General features: G+C 42.7%; 1 protein-coding gene across 3 annotated transcripts in view; it reads left to right on the top strand.

Moving 5' to 3' along the window:
• HS6ST2 (heparan sulfate 6-O-sulfotransferase 2) overlaps nucleotides 1-18422 on the top strand; it is a gene marked incomplete at its 3' end in the record, with an annotated part of 256996 nt that overhangs the window by 214895 nt on the left and 23679 nt on the right. For 2 of the 3 annotated variants that reach the window (XM_084258028.1, XM_084258027.1), the window contains one exon: nucleotides 7117-7203. The exons of the other annotated variant lie outside the window; for it this stretch is intronic. In XM_084258028.1, the coding sequence (XP_084114154.1) occupies nucleotides 7117-7203 (87 nt within the window). The remainder of the gene's footprint in view (nucleotides 1-7116; nucleotides 7204-18422) is intronic. 3 annotated transcript variants of the gene reach the window in all.

Genomic DNA, 18422 nt, shown 5'->3' with positions numbered 1-18422 from the left:
AGGGAGAAACCCTCATGGCGCAGCAGACCTCTCCTGACTTGCCCGCTGCTCCCCTCAGCAGTGTGGTTGTCTGCCTGTCTTGTTCCCCGCTCTGTCTCTGGTGAATCCTCTCACCGCCCCCCACCCCTGCATCTCTGGCCTGTACCCCAGCTCTTGTATGCATAAATGGAGAAATCTTAAGAAAAAAAAGAAAAGAAAAGAAATAGTACCGGCAGATGAGGAAAGTGAGACCCAGAGAAGTTAAGGGATTGCATGGTAGCTTGCAACCCAGGGCTAAAGCCAACATTTGCCTCTTAAGCAAATTTGCCAACTTAAGGCAATGGCCACAATTCCTTACACATCATGCCATGAATTAAATACAATTTGAAGCCGAGGATACTTTGGCTCTTCAAGGGCAAACCTTTGATCTCCTCCCAGATAGGCTGCCTCACTCCCAGCTTTGGTCGGACACTACTAAGCTGCTCCATCCTCGTACTGCCCAGGAAAAGTGGTACTGAGAGAGTGGCTGAGGCTGCCTGGTCGTGAGGCACAGTGCAGAGACTAAGAACAGGACAAGGGGAGGGAACCATGCAAAAAAATAGGAGTGGGCTCAGCTCTACCAGTGGTGCAACCCTGACATTTAGTTAGTCCTTGGCAAAGGGGAGTCAAAAACAAAAGATGAGAGCTGCAAGGGAAGCCAAGGTTCAACCTCAGTTTTGCTCATCTGCCAGGCTGTCGTCCTTACACCAAGGTGATGGCAGCTTGGAAAGTGCGTTGTGAGGTGAGGGAATGGGTTAGCAATGATTACCACACACCTCATCTCCTGGGGCCCAGCTCACCTTGTCATCGTACAAAATCTGACTGAGATAGGAGAGTGGAGAGGCACAGACTGTAAACATGAGATAAAGAAAGTCTCTGGTGGGGCCTCCCTGGTGACACAAGGTGTTAAGCACTGCACTGTGAAGCTGTCCACAGCCTCTGCAGCACAAGTTCGATCCCCGGCCAGCCAGGGAGCAACGCACATGGCACAGCAGACCTCTCCTGGCTCGCCCACTGCTCCCCTCAGCAGTGTATTTCCGTCAGTCTGCCTGGCCTGTACCCCAGTTCTTGTATGCATAAATAAATCTTTTTTTTAAGAAAAAAAAAAGAAAGTCTCTGGTGAACACAAGGATCAAGGCCTCATTAACCTTAGCATTGAACTCCACATAACTAAGTTTCCTGGCTCACACTCTTTTACTTGAATCCCAGGGATACAAGACTTTGTAACACACATGTAAATCCTCATACACTGGGGTGGAAATCAGCAGGGCCTGGCATTAGCTGTCTGCTCCCTGAAACAAGGCATGTTCACCACAGTGGGTCACCGTTCCTCGAGCCTTGCTGCTTGTCTCAAGGGTTTGACCACCCCCTTTGGAGCAATGACTGTACCTGTGACCCTGTCTTTCTTCTCGAGACCCATGCCAGCTCTCTAATTGCATGCTGAACACTATCGACACCCCAAGTCAGTATGCACCAAACCAAACCATCATCGTCTCCTCCAGTCCACCTTCCCCTCCCAAATGATTGCTCTATTTCACCGGCTGCTCTCCTTTCTCAGTCATTCAGCTCTAAACTCTCCCTGCAGCTTTCATTTAGATTTTATTCTGACTCTCTAGATGGAGTCAACCCCAAGTCAGTCACTTCTTTTTGATCTGCCATGCCTGGCTTCTTCCTTTCTGCCCCTGTGACTGCCATCCTGCTCCAGGCTGCCATCATATTTCAAGTCTCATTCACCTCAAACTATCCAATTCCAGAACTGTGGCTTTTTGTTCCTCATTGCCCTTAACTGAAGGAGGAGCCCAGAGCTTGATGTGAGCACATTAGTAGTAAGACACCATCCAGTGGCTTCTGGTAGGCTGGAGCTACCAGAGGTCTGAACTCTTCATAAAGACAGAGTGAATAGCTGGTATGAATGAGAAAGTAAAATAATTTAGGAACTGGTTCGAGTTCTCTCTTGGTGCTAGTGATGCCTTCAGGGAAGTGCCCGCTTACCCTGCACAGAAACAACGTCTGCTGAGAGGTGAAGAGAACAAAATAGCAATGATAATCAATACGCGTATTGCTGCAGTCCCTGATGCCCCCGTGGCGAGTTGTTAGAGTGAAAAGTTAATGGAGGGGCAGAGAGAAAGTTAATGCACATGTCCTGGCTGCCTTTTTCCAGAGACCTACAATTACAAAGTAATTGTCAGCTTATCAGTGAATGCTTTACCTGATTGGTCTAATTCCCTCTGCTTTCTTGATGAGAATTCTAAGAGAGAAAGAAGTTAGATGCCCTGTTGGCAGCCAGGACTAGAACTCAAGATTCCTGAATAAATGCTTTGAACACATGAGGTTAGAGGTCACAGTTACACTTGGGCTTCATGGCAATGAAGATGAGTTTTTTGTCTCCTCTCAAAAAACCTCAGTCACTTTGCATTGTAACCATAAGGGAAGCCACTGAGGGCAGCTAAATGAAAGCACAGCCTCAATGCACTGAATTTTCTTTTCTTGATGATTAACAGAAATATAGATAAGGGGAACAGGGTGCTTCAAGGGGCATGGACTCTAATTTAGACAATTCAGGTGGAAGAAAATGAAAATGTTTGAAGCAAAGAAAGAAAACCACTCAGGACATGACCTAGCAAGATACACAAATGGAATAAAGAAGCCTCATCAACTCCAATTAAAGGAAATCAATATTTGAAGAACTGTCTTACTTAGTAACAGAACAAGGACAGAAATACTTCAGAAATGCGAGTGTCTTAGAAACTAGAAAAGCAGGCTTTCATGGGCAAGCAATCATGATTTAAAAGCCTTTGAGAAGACAACCACTCAGTGGATATGCTGACGGGACTCGAGCACCTGCTGGGGAAGCCGATTAGACGAGCCTCTGTCTCTGATAGGGTCTATATGATTTTAAGTGCATTTTCTCATTGTGGGCACTTTAAGTAGCCTGGGATCATCTCGAGGGAGCAAAGAGTAGCTGGCTTCCCCCCCCACCCCCTCACCAAGAGACTTGAAATAACCCCTTGACAATAGCTTGGGTTTCATCTCAGTTACCACTTACAACAACACACACTGGAAAACATCTAGAGCTGTACAAATGCAAGACTCCTTGTTGCCACTAGGCAACCATCCAAACAAGTCTGCTTGGGCACCCTCCCCAAGCTGACCCGTCCTTGTGATTCACATGGTGATCAAGCATCAGTGATGAGAATCCAGATCCCCATGACCATTCTACTTCAGGTATGGAAATCAGGTGACATGGGTGTGCCCACTGCCTTTTCTCCCTCACTAGTGCCAGACGCTGATTATTAGTCCTGGCACTCCTTCTGCTGAACCCAAATGCAGACTTTTCATTTGTTTGTTCGACAAATATTTTCTGAGCATCCTCTTAAGTGCTAGTGGAGAGACCGATAAACAGTAAAATAGAAACAACACTAGAAGCACCACATGCTAAGTGCCAAGTCAGAGATATGCAGACAATAGTTATAGCCCAACTCTCTCTTCCGAGACACAATTTCAATTTCCTAGGACCCTGAAAATTAATTTTTTAAATTTCAGGGCTATTGTAGTTCGAGCAGCAGAAGTATTTTTCATGGGTCTCTGCTGAATTAATTCCACAAAGAGCTTACAAAGTATTGTAGAAAATGCAGAAGTTTGCCTGTATGTGACCCAGCAAGAAAGTGAATCAAGTGGGTTTGAAACTGCTAGGTTCTTGTCCTTTAAGTACCTCTCTGACCTAAGAGAAAAATCCAGATTGGAGTGGATCTGATTGCCATTTTAGGTTAAGTGCACTGGATGCCATTTCAGCATCAAATTATTCTATCAGAAACACTTTGAAAATGCAGAAGAGTTGGGTTAGTCAGTTTCTCCACCTGAATACAATGTACTTAGAGCATATTTTTTTCCCCCATCTCTCTGATATTGGAGACATTTGTGGGAAGTGGCTTAGAGCAGGTCCTCAAATAACATGGTTTTTTTCAGTGTCATTTCATCATAACGTTGATGAGAAAAAAATAATCCCAGCAACTTTGAACAATGACGTCATTCCAGGAACTTCTTTCCTTTCATTTTGCATCTTGAAGTCACCATTCCCAAGAACCTGTGGATCACGTTAGGTGAGGACTTCATGGTAGTTGATCAATGGAGACAGCCAGGCAGGCTGACAGGAGTGCTGGCACTCAATAACTTTTCCTGTCAGGAAGTGACCTGGAATTGTTCCTAGACCATTGATGAGGCTGGTCTGTGAGGCAGGGAGAAAGGAATCTTATGCTCAGAAGAGGAGGCAGTTACTCAGGGAGAATGGATGCAACCTGGATTCATGCCCTCTGGGACTTCAGACCACAGACAGCAAACCAAAGAGGAAATGCAGGTGAAGAGGGCTGACAGTCGTCTACAGACAGGCACAGCAATGATAACTGGGTGGTTTTTTTTTAAAGATACATAGGGAACTACCGCACAGCATCCCGCCCCCATCTCATGTACCCCCAAATTATCATTCATCTATCCTAAAACCAGGCAGGACTTACTCCTGTAAATCCCTAGGCTCATGGGTATTTTAGTGACCAGGGTTCTTGGCAACATCTTAATCCTTGCCTCCTTGTCCCGCACTTTGCCACGTTGTCAAGGCTCCCACACTGCCTGCAGCTCTTCTTCTCTCTCGTGGGGCACTTCTGGAAACTCAGGTCCTTCTGTCTCAAGGTTTCAGAATGATGGCACCTGACCCAAACGTACCTACACAGCTGAGAACCTTGGGGAGGAACCCATGGCACTTTCCTTCCATGCCCCCTTAGTCTTTCTCCGCCACAGTCTGGAGTTGAACTACAATCCGAGCCTGCCACATTCTGCTTTCTGCCTCCCGCTGTCGGTGCATTTTACCCCAACAGTTCTGCTGTTGGCAAGAAGCCAACATTTTGAGTTATTTCATTCCTGTCCCCTAGTCTTGGGGCGTACCTTCCGTCTATGGTGTTCTCTGAGAAAGGTTTTGTTTTTATCAGCCTCAGGCAGTTTACGAGATCGGCCGTGGGTCAGAGAGGTCCTTATTCCTGTCTTTTAAATGACATCAGCTCCAGGAGCACCCCCTCCAGAGCCTCGGTTCCCAATAATAAAGCTGCCACCTCCAGCTTCCCCTGATGTCCGTTGTGCCCCGGCTTTGAGCTTAAACAGGGTCACTTGTGCAGATTATAAAGGACCCTGTACCCAAGGCACAAACACAAGAATTTAGAGTGGGAATGGATCGTCTTCCAACAGATAGAACCTGGGAAGTCTGAACTTCGGGTCTCAGGGAGTCCTGTGACCAGACCACCCATTCTTAAGTCTTTGGCATGAAGGGTGAGAGTGACCCCAGGGTAAGAATGCACAGTGTATCACTGCCTCCCGACTGACCAAGGGGCGGAAGGAGGAAGGCTCAGTGGCCAGTGACCAGGGTGTGGAAGCCAAAAATTGAGACCTGCGTGAATTGTGCAACAAAGCATGTTGTGTCCTTTGCACTAGACGGCGCCCCCTTCTGGAAGGGATCCTTGCGAATTCTTCTGAGTTAAAATCTTTTGTCCAGTTGTTGGGCATGAGAACTTAATCTCTGAATTTGGTTCTGGGTGGGGAGGAGAGCCGGTATGGTGCCAGCTACAACCAGGGTTTTGTTTCGTTTTCTCCTAGGAAATCGTAGTGAATGGGCAGGGGCAGCGCTGCCGTGAGCGTTTCACGCCCCACTCAGAGCGTGGCTACGTTCTGATGCGTGTGTGAGCGGCACCCTCTGGCAATGGGCCCCCGCACTGTGTAAGAGTCCTGGCACTTTGCCTCAGTGGGCTTCTGACGCCTCTCCCGGGAGACACTGTTGCCCACTCTGCCACAGAAGGACACGAGCTCGTCTCTGTGTCTCCCGCTTCAGAGACTGCTTTGCAGACCTTGTGGTCACTGACTCTTCCCGGCAGGGACTTGAGCTAACTCTCTGATTAGCCCTTGTCTGTGCCCACACGCATCCGCATTACCTTCGCAATCACCAGGATGCCATGATTGTGTCTTGTTCCAGTCGCATCCACGTAGCCATTTAAAGCTGGTGGGTGCAGGGCAGAATATCTTTTGTGACCCCCGCCCACCCCACATAGAAACACAGCTACTTGCAGGCACCTCTTTCTGAGGTGCTTAAAAGATTCATAAATATCTGGAAAACTCTTTGACATTGTCTGAGACAATATTCTCTGCCTTTGGAAGACGCTATTATACTCATTGAAAGCCAAGATACGCATTTTTCTTTTTTCCCTTCACTTTTCATAAAAGGTTATGCTGACGTAGATCTTACTAACAAAAAAAATCTTTCTGATGAAATCAGGATAAATAATTCCACACATGATCAAGTGGAGCGAAAGGCTTTGAATTGGTTTCCATGGAAATCTGAAGATGAAGTAAAGTAATAATTTCAAGGCAGAGCAGCTGAATTGAAGATAATGGTAAAAATAGTTTGATAAAGAAAATAGAATAAAGTAATCAAGAAGACTCCAATCAATTATTCCTTTTTGTTTACCTTCAAGTGATTAATTTGTCTGCGTTTATTAACCTGATGAGATTAAGCAGACCTTCCTAGTGATTTATTTTGTAATTGTTTCCAAGGTTTGACATAAGCTGTGGAGTTACTGAAGGTGGAGATTTAAATTCAATCGCTCATGAAGCAGGTGGTGCTTCTCCTGAAAGAATATCAGAATTCGTGTTCTTCCCACGTTAACATTATGAGTAAAAATTATTAATTCAGCTGATAGTATCACCCAAAGACTTTTAGAAGTCATTTGGCTTCCACGCACTTCACTAAAAGTCAGCAGCTTCAGAACTGAACTTGTAATACAGACAATCCAGAGATTGGAAATAAAGGATTTTATATTAAAGACTAATTATTTTTATACAAAATTTTTCCCTAGGGCTTCCTTTGGGGCCTGGACTTTCTTTGAACTTGACCAATGGTTCCCGCTCTTTGAAGGGCACCACTGGATAAGATCGTGCTTTATTTTGACTGACAAGAGAGAAAGAGAGAGAGGCAGCGAGAGAGACCTTGAAAATCTTTAAATGGAATGATTAATTGCTTTTTGTCTTTGTGGTCATTGTTTTCTATTCTTCCTGTGGGTATAGTAAGGATAGACGGGTTTCTCCAAACACTAATCCAGGTGTCAACTCTCCATCATCTACAAAGGCCCGGAACACATCTAAGAGTGGGAAGTAAGTGAAAAGCGCGCCGGTGCTAATCTACTCATCACAAAGCCATGTGCTGTTCTCGTTTTGTCATTCGTTCACATTCATTCAGTAAAGATTTGTGGAATGTCTTCTGAGTGCCACACACTAGGCTAGTCACTGGGGAATTTATAACGAATAAGGCCTGTGTCTAGAATATTGAGTACATCCAGGGGCCGGGGAAGTCAGATGACTTTGGAGGATAGTTTAGGACTGACTCTGAAGAGCAGGCACTTATGGAAATTCAAGATTTGAACTATGAGTTTCAAAAATTAAAGAAAGAAGAAACCGTATCACCGATCAGTCCATAGTTCTATGATTTGCAAAATCCATGAAAATCTGTCCTGATCCAACATTAAGGTCCAGGGTTGAGTTAGAAGAATTTGGGAAGCCATTCCATAAATGTGCTGGTTGAACTACATATCCATCGTAACCATAGCACTGATTTCCATGAAATGTGTATTGTTTTCCTAGGACCTAGCATGTATTCATGTCTTCCATGAAGCTGTCATTTCAGTGTTGCCAAAGCTTCTATGGGCTGCATATCTGTGATATTAGACTTACCTCTTTGGGCTACTTCCAGAAAACAGCATTGGCTGACCTCTGCCTGTGGATTCAGCAGAGCATGGCGTTCTGAAACGGTGACCCATGCAGATGACACACTTCCAACCAGGCACTTCCCCTTCGAAGTGGCTGCAGCCTTTTGGTGAATGACATGGGCTTTCTATGAGCTCTGTCTCTTGGGTGTGGGGGGCATTGTGACAGGCAGAAATACAGTTCAGAGGGAGCGCCCAGCCTGCAACTAGAAGATTAAAGATGCCTTCATCATGCTAAAAGCTCTAATCTAGCAATAAGATATGTCACTATGAGCGTGGCTGTGCAATGAAAGGTGAATCTGTAATGGTCATATGTTTTATGTATTCAGCATTGGACTGTAAATGCTGCACTTTGAATACGATCTTATATTCAATTCCAGAAGTGAAAGATCTATTGGCTGCCTTTTTTTCTCTTCTCCTGAATACCATTCCAGGTTTGCATGTAAAGTTGAATATGGGCTATCTTGGAGAATATAAAAAGCGGTGGTGAAGACATAAGACTAAATCTCAGAGCAGTTAGAACTCATTTCAGTTATTTATCGCCAGGCACCACAATCAAAATGCTGTATAAATTATGAAGGAAGGGAATTGATGCACACACATTTCCAGGCAGCTGAATGTTTCCAAATTAGTCCCAATTCATCGTCAGCATGCGTTCTCGGTTAACAGCGATGGCACGGGACAATCACTTTTAACTCCATGCTTGCAGAAATGGCAGACCCGACCTGGACACCTTGTACACACCGCCACACCAAAATCTCCAGGACATAATTGGCAATTATTAGAGCCTGATATATAATTATGCATGTTTGTGATTGCAGTTGCACTTTGAAAGGGATGTTCTTTTTGTTTCTTTCGGCTCCCTTCCCTTTTGAGCAAAGACTTAGTATGAGCCACGAAAGGAGCAGTTGGTAGAATCTGAGTTAAGATGACATAGGGAATGCATACCTAATACCAGACCCAGGTTGCTAGCAGTAGGAGGCCTGCATAAATCCATCTTAAGTAGATCAACATGATCTCATATCACACTTGCTGTATTTGGACACATCTCAAGCTTCTGCCATGAGGAGGGCCTCCCTCTCCGCACATTCTGAACTGGGTGTCTTTTATCTGCCGTGCACGTGACGCACAGATTGAGCTAGTTCTTTTGAATTCTTCATTATTTTTGTTATCAATGAAAAATGATAAATGCTCCAATAGCCTCTTCGTGGATCTCTGTGCCAGGTTGCCTTTCTTTTATTTATCTCCCATCGCTTTTCAGGTGTCTCAGATTTTTCTCAGCACATTTTCTCCTTTCTCCTTGGGTTGTCTTTGTCAACAGGAGCAGTACTGATATTCCATGACAATGTGCAAGGGACAGGGGCATGTTTCACCCTTTCTAGAACAGTCTGTCAATGTTTAAGTTCATGTCTTTTAATTCAGAGGGAGTGACACTGTCCTTGGCTTAAGGGTGTGTGGTGGTGAGGGTGGAGGGTAGGTAGATGTTTCCACAAGGCTTTTGCCCGTGGTGCATTTTCACTCAGCCACCATCAGGGGTGCTGCTTTTGCAGGGGTCCCCTGTTCTGGGACCTGATACAGTGACCTGTAACAGTGCAATACGGAGCAGTTTCTCTTTATTTTCAGGCCAAATACAGATAAGACATAGAGGTATTCATTTTTTTCTCTGAAAAGAAATTGGGCCTTCTCTTTTTTTAAGAAGCAAGAAATGCGAACGTCAAGTTGCCTCAGATATACACTGTGGCTAAAAATAATAACTAAGCTGTGTTGACTAAGTCCTGTGGGCCAACCTCCATGCCGAGTGCTTGATACATTTTGGCTCATGAATCCTCACCCATCAAAAATGAGGAAATAGGCACTATTATTTCTTTTTTATACACGAGGAAATTGAGACTTAGGGTATTTCACGCCTACGTAGGGCTTCCAAATAAACAAATTTGTTTCTTTAACACCAGAAATGGTAATAACAACCGTAACTATAATATATTGAGCTTTTGCTTTGTTCCATTGAGCTAGAACCTGGGGCTACGTAGACACATACAAGAGCCAGTGGGTACTCCCCAGGGGCTCACAGTCTTAGCGGAGGAGACAGAGGAGGATGGCGTGGTGCTGGAGTGTTAGTGAAGCACCCTGGGGTGCTGTTAGAGCCAGAATAGTTACCTCAAACCGATCCCAGAATTGATGTGGGGAAGACAGCAGGAGGGACTGTCAATGAAGCCTTCTGAGAAGTGACCCTCAATCTGTTTAATTTTACCTCCTTATTCCACATAGCAAGACTAGGCCAGAAGAGGAAAAAGCGAATCTTCTCTGTGTTGACAAGAACAGGTTGGATTTGTGGATTAGACTGAATGGCCAATTCTGCCATATTTTCCAACTTCAATCCATTTGGGGCCAACTAAGACGCAGTGTAGCGTGCTGAGCAGCGTAAGAAACCCACAGCTTGAAAGTCGTGTCAGTTTTGCTTGCTCTGTTCATTGCCTGGATCTGAAGCTGTGGAACCAAGCCTCTCTTTCAGGGAGGAACAGATGGAATGGGCTATGTCTGAACAGCAGAGCCAGACTACCCTGGCAGTGGCTTTCAAGGAGGTGCACACAGTGTCTTTTATGCCAGCCGTGAGCCAAAATTGACATGACAGAAAGAACAGTCAGTGCAGCACCGTACTTCTGAGATCAGAAAGCATGAGGTTGACCCATGACCAACTGGGCCAGGCTACTGCACAGAACCTCACCTTTGGTTACCTTTGGTAATGTGAATCTGTTATTCTGTCCAAACATATCAGGCTACAGTCAATCCATTTGCTGACCTATTGGGTTGTTCCCAGAAAGCACTTAACCCATCAAGGCTGACATACCCAGTAACCACAAAGAGCCATTACAGATTTTCATTCTGCATCAGAACATTTTCATACTTACACAAGGCCAACTCTTTTGCCGAACACCCAGGGACAGGTAAGTCACTTGCCCAGAGTCATACATCTAGTTAGCGGCCAAGGGCAGTCTGAAATCCTGGTCTTCTAATACTTGTCCTGTGCTCTTTCTGCTAAATGCATGCTACTGCTTTTCTCCCAGAAAACAAGATCTTGCCTCAGTTTCTCACAGTGGAAGAGGATAGGAGGCCAGTCTCAGAGTGTCTGGCTTATTGCTCTGCCCTCCATATACCACGATACTCGTGTGGGTGTGTTGGGTCAGCTGCTGTGAAAATAAAAAAAAACTTTTGGGAGAAATTAGATTCATTCCACTTTCCAAAAAATGTGGCAGTGGTGGCAAGGAAAGGAAATGACATGCACTTTTCATAGACTTCACTTTTTCCTCTAAAGTGACATCATTTTGGCTATGTTGGAACAGTCACCCTTCCTCAACTTTTCTGTTGAGCCAACTTCGACACACCCCTTCATCAAGAAAGCAGTAAAGGGTACTTATTCATAGCTTACTACAGATATTCTCCTACAGATCAGCCAACCAAGGCTGAGAGTGAGTGAGTGTGTGTGTGTGTGTGTGTGTGTGTGTGTGTGTGTAACATTCAGTGGCGTCAATTTAAAAATTAGATTGCAGGCAGTTGCAGATGACGATGGAAATCAATCACTCCCCGCAGCTTGAGATGTTTTTCACATAGTCCCAGAGTATGGAATGATAAGCACCGAGTTCAATTTCCAAACACGAGGCGAGACCATGAATATTACAGGAGCAGGGCAAATGACCAGGCACAGTGCCTGGTAAACGAGACCAGAAATGCTGAATTAAGTACCATCAATGCTGGCTTAAATGAATTAAGCTAGAGAGAGGGAAAGAGTGTTAAACTGGAGGGGGAAAAGGTACAGAATAGGGCTACATCCAAGTCAAACATTGCTCTCTTAACAAATCTCCCTGGAAGCGCCCCTAATAGCAGATGCTGCAGGAAGACAAACTCCTGCTGATCTTTGCCACATTTGTCTCAGAATGAAGAGACTTGTTTGTTTCCTCAGCAGACGCTAGACGAGATCTGTCAGGAGCACACGGCTTCACAAGTAAATGAAACACACCAACATACCTTTGGTTTTAGCTGGCAGGAGCCAAATGAGAAACTTTCTTGCCTTAGAAAGACGAGGTGCAGACACGCACGCTCATTCTCTGCGTTCTACGCGTGGGGCAGCTTTATGTTTCAGTTCAGCTGTATATATGTGCGTGGCTGGAGTGAGTCCTAAAACTATGATGTCATCGCTATGTCATTTCCTCTCATTGAAAGTCATGTGTTTCTTCTACGACTGGAGGCTGCGCCGACTGCTAACCCTTAGTTTTGCCCGTATGTAAGTGTACGTGGTTGTATAGTATGTGAACGCAGCTGTCAAATGGTTAAGTACTTACCTTTTCAAATAATCGCTGTAGTTTTATGGGATGACTATGTCAATAATAGAGCCTTAGTGTAGTTATTAGACTAAGTCTAATATCACAAAGGCTTGTCACAAGCCAGAACATTAAACCGTCTGCTTATTTTCCCTTTCTCTTACCCTTTTTCCCCCCTTTTCTCGGTCTCTGTCTCTGTCTCTCTTCCTTCTGGCCTTTCTCCCTTTCTCCCTTCCTCTCCCTCACTCCCTCTCAGTCTCTGTGATTGTAGAAGGGACAAAGGAAAGGGCAAACTGATGTTTAGGGTGTATTCCTACAACCAACTTTTAGTTGCATGTACCCAACAATCAGTTCATTGATAGGCTTTTCTTCCAACATTCTCCATGCAGGGTAGTGTGAGAACTTTGGTCACGACAAAAAAGTCAAATCTATCCCAGAAAGTGCCTTCATTCATAAGACAAAAAATTAACCTAAGACATTTGAAAAAGACTTTCAGTTGCAAGGTGTAAATAACACATAGACTTGACATGCTTTGAGCTTTAACCTAGTGTTAAGCAGCTGCAGCACAGGGCTGTTCAGAGATCTCTTTAAATAAATTAATCGTATAGATTTGAAAGGACATCAGCTCTGAAGTCAGACAGACCTGGATTTGAATCCTGGCTCTTCCATTGTTTGGCTTTGTACCTACCTCCTTGGGCTGTTGTGAAGATGAAATATAATCCAACAAAGACTTCTTAGTACCTAGCACATGGCAAGTGCTTAATAAATATCAACTAGTGTTTATATGTTTCTTGCTTCAGCTGTCAACATAGTGCAACTGGGGACAGTGCGAGCTGGCCAGTATGACTCTGAACCAATGAGAATTCAGGCTGGTGCAGCTTCGCCCACTTTGACAGTGGGAAGCAGAGACCTCAGAACCACTGGTACTCCATAAATAATGTCCACGGAATTCTTTGATATTTTCCTCTGTGTATACAGGGTTGAGAACTCTCATTTGCCCTCCAGAAACCAGGAGTCCAGTTCCTGAGTGCAGGCTGGAAAACCTAAGCATGCAAGGAGATGTGGTGTTACATGAGATTCCTCCATCTTCCTCCAAGTGATAAACCTCTCTCTCTCTCTTTTTCTCTCTTTGTCCCTCCTTCTCTTTCTACCACTTCCCTCTGTCTGTCCATCCATTCATCTATCAATGTCCTCTCTGTCCTTTCATCCCAATATTTTTGGTTCTGAACCCAGACTTTTGGGAGCTGAAGAAATTACAGGGAACAAATACGTGGCAAAAACAAAAACAAAAACAAGTACATGGCATCTTGTAATGCCTCTAGGTCAAATCTGTTGTTTTTCAGACAACTAGGTACCTAAGCATGGTTCACAGTGGTTTTCAATACGAACAGAGTATGGGGACATAGGGAAAAATTGATGTGCTATCCTAAGAATTATTGTAAACCTAACATTGATGAAAGTTCTGGAGTGTAGAAATATTTAAATATGGAGAAATTTTTTATTTGATGAAACCTAATTTATCAATTTTTTTTTCTTTTCTGATCATGCTTTTGGTATTATAGCTAAGAAATCTCTGCATAACCCAAAGTTGCAAACACTTTTGCTTGTGTTTTCTCCGAGATGTTTTATGGTTTTGGTTTACATTTAGGACAGTTTAAGTTGTATATTGTATGAGGTAGAGACCAAGGTTTGTGTTTGTTTTACATATGGATATCCAGTTATTCCAGCAACATTTCTTAAGGAGAACATCTTTTCTCCATTGAACTCCCCTGGCACCTTTGTTGAAAATCTGTTTTGCATGTGTGTGTAGGGAGGGTGTATTTCTGGATTCCCAACTGACCAATATGTTTTTACTTATGCCAATTCTACACTGTCTTGATTGCTCTAGTTTTATATTAAGTCTTAAAATTACATGTACAGATGATGTGAGTCCTCCAACTTCATTCTTACTTTCAAAGTTGTATTTGGATACTGTAGGTCCTTTGCATTTCCATGCGAATTTAGAATCATCCTATATACTTCCAGAGAAAAAAATAAGCCTACTGAGATTTTGGCAGCTATTGTGTTGAAGCTACATAATAAATTTGGAGAGAACCAACATCTTAACAATATTGAGTCTTCCAAGCTATGAATATAGGATATCTATCCATTTATTTAGATCTCTAATTTCATTCAGCAATATTTTGTAATTTTTAGTGTACAACCTTTCCTATCTTTTGTCACATGTATTCCCTAGGTATCTCATATTATTGATGCCATGGTAAATAGCATTGTCTATTTCAATTTCTGATTGTTCATCTCTAGTATATAGAATTAACCTGATTTTTTTAAACTTGGTATGCTTTTTATTTTTAAAATTTATTTTATTTTATATATATATTTTACATCATTCTTCATTTTTGTACAATGTATGCTTTCTTGTATATCAATATTATAACCTGCAAACATGCTAGACTCACTAATCGCAGGAGCATTTTTTTTTTGTAGATTCAATTGGATTTTCTGCATAGACAATTACGTTATCTGTGCATAATGACAGTTTTATTCTTCTTTTTCAATATGGATCTATTTTTTTTTTCTTACTTTATTGCACTGGCTAGAACCTCTAGTATCATGTTTAATAGCCATGAGTTTTTTGATGTCTAGTTAATTCCCACCCATTTAACTTCGTAAAAAGCAAAATAGAACAATGGAGAGATAGCTGAACAATGAAAGTGTCCTCTAAAGATGTCATTTTGGAAAGAAATGATTGATCACTGCCTTTATCAACAAGGCTAAAGCTAAATTCCCAAAATACTGCACAGAAGGTTAATCAGCACAATAGTAGATTCTATTCATGCATGAATAGAAAAAAGCAAAAAAGCAAAAACCAAAATGAAAAATAAACCCTAAAGTTCATAGAATCATGTGTACTCTTCCTATATTCTCATTTTGTCATTAATATCGTCCTCTCACCCCCTCCCTACCTTCTCTTGCCATGGGCATATTTAAAAGAAGCAGCATAGTATAACGGTTAAGGTGGCAAACTCTAAGACCCAGTTGCTGCTTTAGAATGCCAGCCCTCCCCTGTTCAAGTTACTTAATTTCTCTGTTTTTTCTTTGTTTTCACTTGTGAAAAGAAGTTACCACCAGTGCCTGTTTTATCGGACTTTCTTGAGGATTAAAATCTTCATTCAGAAGTCCTATTGAGTGCTCACAAGGTACTGGATACCATTCTAGGCTGTGAAGACACAACAAGAAACAAAGCAGGCAAAATTTCCTACCCTCATGCCAGTTTTAGTGAAAAGATACAATCATTAAACAAATAAGCATAATATATAGCATGCTTCTTCCTTTTCTACCATTGAGATAACATTGCTTTATAAAACTATATGATTCAGAGGTCTCGGCACACACCTCTGGTCTATGTCACCACACCACACCACTGTCACAGTAATCATAGTCCTACACCATAGTCCATTGTGCTCCTTGCATACCCTGCTCTCAACTCTCCCATCTCCTCCCCTTGTAGCCTCAATCCTACGGTCAGACTTCCAGGGTTTGTTATTGGTTTGGTCTTGTCTGACCTTTCATTTTGTCTCTCTGTGTTCCACATTATAAGTGAAACCATCTGTTACTTGTCTTTCTCCTTCTAACTTATTTTACTTAAAATAATCCCCTCCGGTCCCAACCAAGTTGTCGTAAATGACCAGCTTATCATTTTTTATTGTTGAATAGTATTCCACTGTGTATATAATACACCACATCTTAATCCCTCCTCTGTGCAGCAGTTAGGTTGGTTCCATAAATTGGCTACTGTAAGTAGTGCTGCACTGAACCTAGGAGTGCTTATGTCTTTTTGATGTTTTGCATTCCTTGGGTAGATACGTAGGAGTGGAACTTCTGAATGATATTGTGATTTATTTTTAATATTTTGAGAAACATCTATGCCATTTTCCATCGGGACTGAACCTGTCTCCATGTCCACCAATGATGTACAAGGGTTCCTTTTTCTACACACCCTCACCAACATTTATTTCTGGTCTTTTTCATTTTTCATTTTAAAAGGAAATAAGTTATGAGGGGAGAAACATGGCATGAAGGGAGAAGGAATTCTTAAGGCAAGACATTTGTAAATTTATTTTTTTAATTTATTTTTATATATGACATGGAATCCGAGATAACTCTGACTTACTCCATGTCACATAGTTAATGGATGACAAGGCCAAGACCCCGATCATGCCTGGGCTTTTCGCATGAGTCCAAGTTCATCCATTCTGTCTGGAGATGCCCTTCGTAAAGCTTAGAGACAATATTAGACCTAAATCCACAATGATTAGAAGACTGATTCCGCTGTAGGGGTCTTAGACAAAATATTGAGTAGGCAGAAGGTTCTACAGAGGCCGTAGAGTGTGGGGATATCTCACTGCTTTTAGTTTTCAACTTGAGCATGAGTGTGATCTTGCCTGGAACTCCACCATTAGCAGCTGGCTCTGACACTTTCATTGCTGTGCGTGTTATATGCAGACAATCTGAGAATGGAGGAATAGGGAGGACAGAAATGAAACTACCTTTTTAGCCAATGTTATTACTTCAGTACACAACATGCTTTGGGTTTTTAGAATAGTCGCTTGATAAAAATTAAACAAAAAAGCAACAAAGGGCCTCCCTGGTGGTGCAAGGGGTTGAGCACAGCACTATGAAGCAATCTGCAGCCTCTGCAGCATGAGTTTGATCCCCAGACTACCAGGGAGCAACCCACATGGAGAAGCAGACCTCTCCTGTCTCTCCCACTGCTCCCCTCAGCGTGTATTTCAGTTGATCTGGCTATTCTACTCCCCACTCTGCCTCTGGCGAGTCCTCTCACCTGCCCGCATCTCTGGCCTGTACCCAGCTCTTGTATGTATAAATAAATAAATCTTTCAAAAAAAAAAAAAAGCAACAAGGCAGCACTCAGTTACTAACTAATGATTGAACTACGAATTTTACCTGAAAAATGCTGGTGATGCTATAAAATTCAGGTCCATCGTATATTTCCATTTGCTTAAAGTAGCTTTTGTACTGAATGATGAAGATGTCGTATGCACTGAAGCACAGATCGACAGTGCATCAGGGCCTAGCATCCCTGGAAAGATCATGACGGTGAAGATGGCGAGGAAGACGGTCATGCCGCTTGAAGGATGTATTTATTTGATATCACAATCCACTGGTTTTGGGTCACTAGTGTGTGGTTGAGTGTGACAGGAGATGAGGCAACTGAGAAAACTGCTTGCTGGAATTGACTGGATAATTTAATCAAAATGATCAATTGACTTGTCCTGTGCAGTCTGGCAGAGCTGATATATGTTTGGCCATATCTATCTGCAAAGTGCAGAGTGAATTGGGGGATACCTATGAGTGTGGAGTGAAGCAAGTCTGGTTAAACCTGAAATTCCTAAAAATAATTTTAAAAATCATTAGTTCTATAGTATTTTATAGTTTGCAAAAAGCATTGTCATCCATTATCTCCCTTAATTGTACAAACAACCTATGAAGCAGGAACTACATCTATAGCTTATAGATGAGAAAACTATTTCTGGGACCAATGACGTATTTTGCCATGAAACACAAAGAATGTGGCAGATCCATGATCAAAACCAGGGCCCATTTTTCTCTAAATCCTACGTTATTTTCTCTACCCCGTAAGACTCAAGATCAGGCTGCTCTGAAAGTGGAGTCAAATAATTTTAGGTGCTTGACCCAAAACTAATACAAAATAACACACACACACACTTCAGACACAAGTAGAGAATTTGCAGACTTTATTCCCAACAAAAGTAGTAAAGACTGTCAACTGTAATGAGGGCCAGGAATTTTAAAATAAGAAGCAACATTTATTGCACACTTCCTAGGTTCTAGGTCCTATTCTAAGTGCTTTAAGTCATGCATTATTTTTTTGTGTTTTCATCTAAAGCTACCCAATGACATTAGTTCATTGATGAGTTCAGGGGGAACTCATCACCAGATCCCATCTAGAAGGGAGTCTTCATAATGGATGTCTAGCACCCCAGTGGAGATAAGCTCTTAGCATGGCTGGATTGTGGAGCTGAGCCTAGGTAATGATTTTATAAATTCAGAATCTAAAGAGTTTTGCATTTTTTCTGGCATCAAAGATCATAATTTCTGGAAGTAGGAATGTTGGGTTTGCTTCCAAATGATTCCTTAGCTGTGTTCTTCTTTCTCATCAATGTTGGGGCAGAGATGTGCACCCCATGGCCTCTAGCAAGGTGCTCTTTCCCCAGAGTCTGCACATAAACCTTCATTTCTCCCTTCAATG

Source organism: Talpa europaea, assembly GCF_964194135.1.
Source record: "Talpa europaea genome assembly, chromosome: X".
NCBI lineage: Eukaryota > Metazoa > Chordata > Mammalia > Eulipotyphla > Talpidae > Talpa > Talpa europaea.
The sequence above is the reverse complement of the archived record's forward strand: the minus strand, read 5'-3'. Positions and strand labels throughout refer to the sequence as shown.